Genomic DNA, 8887 nt, shown 5'->3' on the forward strand with positions numbered 1-8887 from the left:
TTGCCAAGAGAAGCTGTGGCTGCCCCCTCCCTGGAGGTGTTCAAGGCCAGGTTGGACGGAGCCTTGAGTAGCCTGAGCTAGTTGAGAGGCGTCCCTGCCCGTGACAGGGGGGTTAGACTAGATGATCTCTAAGGTCCCTTCCAGCCTAGGCTGTTCTAGGATTCTAGGATTCTATTTTTAGCTTAGTCTTCTCCCTCTCTGCCCCCATTCCACCACCTCCCCCCCCTTTTAAAGCCTAAGCTACTTAGGATCTTAATTGTAAAATTTTAAGACGCTTGTAAGCAAAACTGATTCCCTCTTCTCCCTCCCAGTATCCTAGCAGCAGGCATTCCCTACTTCCTCCTTAGCTTTTTTGATAAACTTCTTCTGGCATGTGACACCTACTGCTGCCAGGATCCTGAGACTCTCAGATAGTCATACAAAATGTGATTTGGCATGAGCTGCAGTTTCTATCTCCAAGATGCAATCCTGAAATGCAAGTGCTGTCTCATCTTCAAAAGCTATGTCCTAGAGGCCTGCTAAGTTCTTAAATTACATTCTGTAGGCTTACATCTGCCAGATATACAATTGAGTAATCTTGCCTCGGATTGCGACATAAGAAATTGCGCTGTCTTATGTCTTGATGCAGGGGCTGGTTCTGCATTTAATATGTAAACAACTGTATGGACAACCAAAATGAGTACAGCTTATTTACAAGTGTCTGTGCCTGTTTATTTCCTCTTTAAAATTTATTATAACGTGCTTATTATTTTAATGTGATCTCTCTGAATGTGTTATGGATAACGCTTCTACATTTTAGATGTTCAGTGAACAGCTTGAGTTGTGGAATTGACAATAACAGAACTGACAAGTAATAGGCAGAAACTTTGCCTTCTTTTACCATAATGCTAGCAGAAAATACGTGGTAACTGCTGATTCGTGTTGGCACATGTGACAAGAGTTCCTGTAGGACATTTATACTTTGAGTTTTTCATCATGGTTCATTCTTGTGATAGACCAGATTTTGAATTCCTCCGTTATTGTTTTGAGTATGGTGGAATTGTATCCCCAAATTGTCCCTAAGGTTAGTTGCAGGCCGACTGGGTTTGGAAAACATTGGAAAAACTTCTGTATGTTGAAGGAATCTTAGTTATGTTGAAGGATTTAGTTCATAGGAAACCTTGCCTTTCTGATCTGTGTTGAAGGTGACTTTCACATGAAAGCAGTGTGCTGTGTCCTGTCACGGGAATGAGCAGATGCAGTGTGGCTGGTGAATGTAAATGAAAGAGCCGAGTTCCATCAGATAGCATGTGAATTGGATGTAAAACTTGGTTGCTCTGACTTTTGTGTGGACTACTTAAATGTTTGGTTACAGAGTAGCCTTGACTCTGTATGTTCTGGGTTTTTTTCAGAGGCTTATGTTGGAAATTAGTGGTTTGAAAGTGAGCGTGAGAACATTCTCTATGGGAGTTGGGAGTTTTGTAATTTAATTAATTCTTTGTTTATAGTGTCAAAACTAGACTAAATTCTGCTGAACGTTTTTGCTACTCTGATTTCCATTCTCCCTTTTTCCTTATGAAGGTGGAAGACTTTAAGTTTGATGGAGTTCTTTTTTCTTTTCTTTCTTAAGGTATATGTTGGTGAGCTTCCTCAAGACTTTCTTCGCATTACCCCAACCCAGCAGCAACAGCAAATCCAGCTGGATGCCCAAGCAGCTCAGCAGCTGCAGTATGGAGGACCAATGGGTACAGTAGGCAGACTCAGCATTACTGTAGTACAGGTATAAATTGTACCATCTTTATAAAATTAAGTAATTGGAATTAATTAGTACAATTAAATCTTTTTTTTGGTCGGCTGCCACAGAAAGATTTTGTGTTGGAACTTGAGTTATGCAATTACTTGTATATCGGGAATTAGTAATTTCTGAAGTTGTTTTGGCTTCATGTTTATGTGCATCAGTATTTTGTCCAGGTTCATGTCTTGTAGGTGCATTGTGCATGGTGCAGCAATTTCCTGTGGACTCTGCTATTGTAGCACATAATCAAATAAACTAACAGTGTTTTTTTGCAGTGAGCAAGTTCCTCTGAAAACTTCTTTTAAGAAGTTGTCCTGTAGAAACACTTAGACTGCAGTCTTCCTTATTAATCACAAGTACATAGTCCTAGCTCTTCATTTTGTGCTTTCTCTCTTCCGTTGTTATCCTCTCTTTTTTGTCTCTTGTCTGTCTTAACGCTATTCTGTTTATTTACATTAGCTTACCAGTGTTCCCTGTATTAACACACCTTGTGTGTTTACAAGTGCTATTTTCAAATCATTCTCTCAAAATATGACAAAGGGATTTAGCCTCAAATTTAGCACCACGCCTGGAATAGTATGTTTGTGGTTACAACTTACATAGTGAGCGGCCTATACAGGGTATCTCGGGAATAAAGGCACTGATCCTTCTGTCTTTCACTGGTCAGTTTGCTCCTTCACGGATGATGTCCTTCCTGGGACTAATGCTTATTCAAAGTTTATTACTTCTAAGGTCTAGATGTCACTTTCAGTTGACATCCTCCTCCTAGTTTTGATGAGTGTCCCAGTCTGTGTTCAGAGAGGCAGGATTGGAAGCCTCTTCTGCAACTTGAGCAGCAGAGCAGTGTTACCTCTTCTGAAGCATAGTGGAAGAAGCTTTAGTATATTTTTTTTCTAGAGCTAGAAATAGATGATTCAGGTTAAACTTCAGGCCTACAAGGAGACAAAACATTTATCAAACAACATACCATGTCTCTCTCAACTCTGTAGCAATTTCTAGCAACTTGTATGCTGGCCCATGGGATGTTCATCTTTTGACTGTTCCCCTGGGCAGCTTCAAGTGTTTTTTGTCACAGGATGGTGATCCAATCAGTGTAGTTGGTAGAAGATCCTGGAGCAGGTAAGGGGGCAGACAGTACAGTGTTCAGGCAGTTTTGCATCTCATTTTGCCTAGGTACAGAAACATTCAAATTCCTATTTGGATGGGTGGACTGGTGGAGCTGATAGTCGTCTTTATCAGGTTCAGTCCTCGTTCATTTTTGGGTGCTTGTGCAGACAAGAGGAAAAAAAAAATTATCTTGCTTGCAGGATAAAAGCGGGTGGCTGTTCTACATGGAGTGTCTGTAAGTAACTACTTGTTTGAGGGTCGCAGAGTAGTTGCAGTTAGAGGAGACTTCTGGAGTTTTAGTCCAGGCCTCATCCACCCCTACCCCACTCTGCCTGCACACATGCCTTCCCTCCCCACCTCAGCCAGCCCCTTAACAAAGGGTTAAGGAGGATACTATGTATAAGGAAAGGTTGAGAGAACTGGGGAACAGTCTTTGGGGGAGTCTTGCCAGTGTGTAGTCCCTGCCATTAGGTATTTATAAAGAAGACAGCCAGGCTCTTTTCAGTGCTACCTAAAGGGAGGACAAAAGGAGCAATGAGCACAAACTGAAATACAGCAAATTCTATGTAAGCATGTTAAAAAAAAACTTACACTTTTTTTACTGTAAGAGTTGTCAAACCTTGTAACAGGTTGCCTAGAGGGATTGTGGAGCTTCCATCCATGGGGACACTTAGAACTTGCCTGAACATTTGACCCCTTTGGAGCAGGGACCTTGGTCTAGACAATCTCTAGAGATCCCATCCACCTACATCTGTTCTGTGAAACCCTTAATTGTGTTAGTGGCTCACTGCTGGACTTGTTAACAAGTTACAACCATGTCTTCTACTAGGCAGCCCAGAACTAAAGAGAGGGGTTCTCCAGATATCATAGAATCATAGAATGATTAAGGTTGGAAGAGACCTTGAAGATCATCTGGTTCCCCCCCCCCTGCCGTGGGCAGAGACACCTCTCCCACTAGACCAGGTTACTCAAAGTCCCATCCAGCCTGACCTTGAACACTTCCAGGGATGGAACATTCACAGCCTCCTTGGGCAACCTCTTCCAGTGCCTCACCACTCTCATGGTGAGGAATGTCTTCCTTCTATCTAATCTAAATCTACCCTCATGCAGTTTCAGGCCATTGCCCCTTGTCCTATCACTACAGGTCCCCCTAAAAAGCCCTTCTCCAGCTTTTCTGTAGCCCCTTTCGTGTATTGGAAGGCTGCTATTAGGTCACTCTGGAGCCTTCAATTCTCTGAGCTGAATAACCCCAGCTCCCTCAGCCTGTCTCCCCAGTGCTGAACAGAAGGGATCATCTTCCTTGACCCACTAGCTACTCTGTTCCTAACGCAGCCCGGGGTGCTGTCTGTCTGCTTTGCTGCAAGGTGGCATTGCTGACTTATTTCCAACCCGGTGTCCATCAAGACCCCAAAGCTGCTCTCCCACCAGATGGCCCGCAGCCTATAGCTGTGCGTACGGCTGTTCTTCCTCGGGGGCAGGACATGAACTTCTGAGATTCCTGTCTCCACACTTCTCCAGCCTGTCAAGGTCCCTTTGAATGGCAGTACAGCCCTGTGGTGTCCCCAGAGCGTCTTCTGTACCTGTCCTGGGAATCTTGGCCATATATTGAGGCATGTGACATTCTGCGCAGGAGGCTTACCACGACATAGTTAACCTGTGGAATATGAAGAGCTGATTGCAGTCTTTTTTATTTAACTATATGTCGATAAAGTATGTGGAGTGGGATGTTTTTGGGAAGGCAATTTGATGCTGTTTTTTTTCATGCAGATTTATAGCAATGGTGGTGAGTTTTTCTAAGCATGGTTGATCATGTCCTCTGAAATTACTAGACAGACAATTTACATGCTCTTTTTTCTTTTGGTGAAGTTTTATGATAAACTGCTTAATCTCAGGGCTTGAGAGTCTAGAGAGCATGTAGCTTAGGTGCCAGCTTTCCTACTTTAATTGTTAAGCCCACATTTACAAGAAACAGTTTGAGACCTTTCTCACCAGCTCTAATATACAAATTGCTGATCCAACACGTGCCCTGAAGGAGAAGAGGTTTCCAGGGCAGAGCTGCAGATGTTGTGACTAAATCTTATGCAAGTTTCAACTGTTCCAGTTCTTTAAATGTACTGTGGGTGGGAGGCAGCCTGAACACTATATTTTGTTGCTTGTCTTACTACAAAAAGAACTATAGGCTGCTTAGTGCAGATCAGAGAAGCAGTATGTCCAAAAAGTCTAATTTCTACTTTGGCATAGCCCTGTAATTGTATTCAGCGTTGTCTTCAGGACTGTCATCAGCTTGTTTCATTCTGTTTCCAATGATGTTACAGAAAAAGCATGTTGGAAATCTTCCGATTCTAAAGTGCATCTGTTTTCATAGTACTGTGGAATTTATGTTGCCCACTGAATTAAGTTATGTGAAATAGAGACACTGAATATCAAAGAGTTTTTTGGGGATTTTTTTTTAGTCACTTTGAAAAGTATGATAGCAGATTTTACCTCAATCAAACTGTTTTTGCAGTTTGTGCTTTTGTACTCTGTGATGTTCTTGAAGCTACTGTATTCCATCCATTAAAAGTACTTCAGTGAAAGAGGACCTATCACATTAAGTTTACGATTGTGTTTTGGACAGCAGATACCTAGGCAAAAACTGAACTTGTTACTGTTTCCTCATACCTTTTGGTTTGGTATGAAGTAACTTATTTTTCTTTCCAGGCGAAACTGGCAAAGAACTATGGAATGACCCGCATGGATCCGTACTGTCGAATACGGCTGGGCTACGCTGTGTACGAAACCCCGACAGCACATAACGGCGCCAAGAACCCCCGCTGGAACAAAGTTATCCAGTGCACTGTTCCCCCGGGGGTGGACTCTTTTTATCTAGAGATATTTGATGAGGTGAGAACTGTTATATTTCCCCCTTCTCCCTTGTCATCTCCTGTCTGGACTAATGCTCAAGCAATATCTTGCAAAAAAACCACCCAAAACCTGAGTTACTAAAGGCTGTTTCTTAGCTCTGGGAAGTGACGAAACTTTTCAGAATCCCAAGAGCATCAGTGCTTAAGGCTTTACTCCTCCCCGAGAATGTCAGAGCTGTTACTTTTGCTTTGGTAACAGATGAGGGGTGTTAATAAGGTTCCCTGCAAAGGAAGGGGGAGCAAAATGTCTGAGTGGTGTCTAAGCTCCTCTTGGCTGTCAAAATGCACTGTAGCCTTCTATTCTGTACTGCCCCTATGAAAAATAGCCTGGTTATACAATGCTACTTTATTCAGAATTTCTTCAGTGATGTTCTAACCCTGGAGGAGCTTGGAAGTTTTCGCAAACTTGGAAATGCTGAGACTAGAACTGTCAAATATAGAGTGTGTTTAGTCACCAGGCTTTATTAGCTGAAAGCACCTGAGGCTAAAGTCCATGGTTTGCCTTTTTTTCTTTTTGCTGCCTCTCTTCCTGCATGCAGTAAAACGTGACACTGCAGCAGCTGTGTGGTTGTTACGCAGGTGAGATTTTCAGATGCTGTTTTGTGGGTGTAGTTGATTGGTTGAAGTTGCCACAGTTTTCTGTGCTGCAGCAGGAGTGGTGGATCAGTGCTGGTATCTGCTCTGGAATTGCTGGAGTTCACAGCCTGTCGCAGCCAACAGAAGCTGTTTACATGCATTTAATGGCCCTGACTGTGCCACTATTAGTATATTGTATCTGTATATTGTATTTCGAGAAGTGTTCTGCTCTGAGTTTTCAGTTTCTTATTATTAAATATCTGCTATCTGTAGTCCTGATTTTAAGCATTGTTCATCCTTGTTGAAAAGTGGACAGGTAAAATATTTGTTGACACTCTTAATAGCTTCAGGAGTAATAATTTAAAAATCAAATTGGCAAAGTGAAAGGGCGTAAAGCTGAAGGAAGTGCTTGTCAAGAATAATTCTAAGATGTCTTCTTTTTCAGGACAATTAATTTGTTAGTATTTTTCTAATTATATTCCAGCGGGCCTTTTCAATGGATGACCGTATCGCTTGGACACACATTACGATTCCCGAGTCTCTGAAACAAGGCAGTGTGGAGGACGAATGGTACAGCCTGAGCGGAAGGCAGGGTGACGACAAGGAAGGAATGATTAATCTGGTTATGTCATACACGGTAAGTCGAGTGAGGGGCGGGAGGAGGAAAGGAGAGAAGCTCCTTGGGATCTAGATTGAAGTAGTTCCACTGTACCTTACTATCTGTTTGTGGGTGTTAGCATTTAAAATAGTTACGCTTAACTTTGGGAATAGCAGTGAAAAATATTAGTTAAGGCAGCAAATACCGATTTACCACCTCACCAAAAAGTATTTATTTATCTGGTTTTGCAATGGCAAAGATTCAACTTATTCCTAATAAGCTAATGCTAATAGAAGTATAAAAATGTTTAGTCAGATAGTCCAGTATCATTTCTAATTTATTATTACTACTGCTACTACTACTAATAATAATAAAGCTTTGTGGAATCTAAAAATAGCTTGGTTTTCCCCCTAAATCTTTAAAAATTCATGTTAATTTAAAAGCAAAAATAGTGGAAAGTCTTCTCTGTCTTGGCTATTTCTTGGATAGTTGAAGTGTTCTTTCTGATGACTTTGATTTTTACTTCCTTTGTTGTTCATTTGGTGCTCCTGGTCATGCATGAGCTGATGACCAACCCTGGTCTGTTTAACAGCTCGTGGACTGTTCTCTCATCTCTCCACTTTGTACGAAGTAGCTGTTGGAGAGCGCGTGTAGCACACAAGCCCCTACTACGCTTGTACATCATCAACAATTCCAAATTGCCGTTGAGCGCTCTCCTGGGAACAGATGTTCCCTGCTGTTTGAGATTCAAACTCTGCCCCACATCTGAACCGTTGTTCCGTAGCCCTTGGAGAAATTAGTTTGTAATTAACCTTTAAAACTGTCTGCCCATGAACGCAGTGTACATAGAATCTGACCTTTTAATAGTTTCCAGGATCAAACTGAACAGGAATTGTGGTAGTAAAAGGGAATGGAGTGAAACTTATATTTTGTTTGGAGTACTTGTTTACCTCAAAAGTAATCAATTCAAGCTAAGGTTTGCTTCTAGGAGCACTCTACTGCTTTTATTAAAATTCCAGTTTGCCCTAGGGTTTCACTTATGATGAATATGTTGTGTATTTGTTTCAAAGAACAGGACATGAAAGCTGATTAAACCCATATGTTAAAATAATAATTCACTTCATTAACCAAGGTTCAGTGACACAATTTATCAGACTATTGCAAAAGGCTAGTTTTACATGATGTGTTCATATTGATTTACAGGCAAATTAATTGTTATTTAAAAGGGTGGTAGTTCCATTCATTTGCCAGAGATTTTGCTTAATATAGATTAGCAACTAGTTATGTTGTAATATTGAACATGGAACATAGATTTGCAATGTGATGATATTGTTGGCAAATACTGTTTTAATTTAAATTAACCAACACTTATAGCAATTGCTGGTTTATTCTTTTCTTCAGTAGCTCTGTTCTAATCTGTGCTTTTTGTGTCAAGTCTTTGCCAGCTGCCATGATGATGCAGCCCCAGCCAGTGGTCCTGATGCCCACTGTGTATCAGCAAGGAGTTGGATATGTGCCTATAGCAGGTAGGTTTTCTCTCCGCGAAGACTCGTAAAACCTCCAGGTGAAGGATTTTGCAGAAGTAATTACCGAATTTCTCCTGTTGGTCAGAATGTAAAGGAAGCTGTAAGTCATTTTCTCCTTAACTGCTCCTCCCATTTTTGGGAGGAGAAGAGTGTAGGTCTGATTTTGGTCTTGTTTAAGGCTGCTGCTTGAATTGGGTTAAATGGATCAAAATGACCATCAAGTTGGAACAAGTAGCTCAAAGGCTTCTCTTCTTGAGTATTTTAGCCGTAGGTCACTGAATAACTAAGTATCTAGCAAGCTTCAATCTTGGTGGCAATCCATGTGTGAAACTGCTCAGACTTCAGAAAGTGCAGCAAATGCCTCGTGCTGTCAGAACCGCAGCTCAAACAGCCCGTGAAGGGA

The 8887-nt window shown here is 41.6% G+C and overlaps 1 protein-coding gene across 1 annotated transcript; it reads left to right on the forward strand.

The window, feature by feature from the left end:
- Positions 1-1609: 1609 nt before the first annotated feature.
- On the forward strand, positions 1610-8484 carry TOLLIP (toll interacting protein; the record flags this gene model as incomplete). The annotated part of the gene is made up of 4 exons (XM_009877703.1): positions 1610-1759; positions 5582-5764; positions 6845-6997; positions 8394-8484. Coding segments are annotated over 4 exons (577 nt in total), but the record flags the coding sequence as incomplete, so codon positions are not given.
- Positions 8485-8887: the final 403 nt, after the last annotated feature.

This window comes from Apaloderma vittatum, unplaced genomic scaffold, assembly GCF_000703405.1.
Source record: "Apaloderma vittatum isolate BGI_N311 unplaced genomic scaffold, ASM70340v1 scaffold17561, whole genome shotgun sequence".
Classification (NCBI taxonomy): Eukaryota; Metazoa; Chordata; class Aves; order Trogoniformes; family Trogonidae; genus Apaloderma; species Apaloderma vittatum.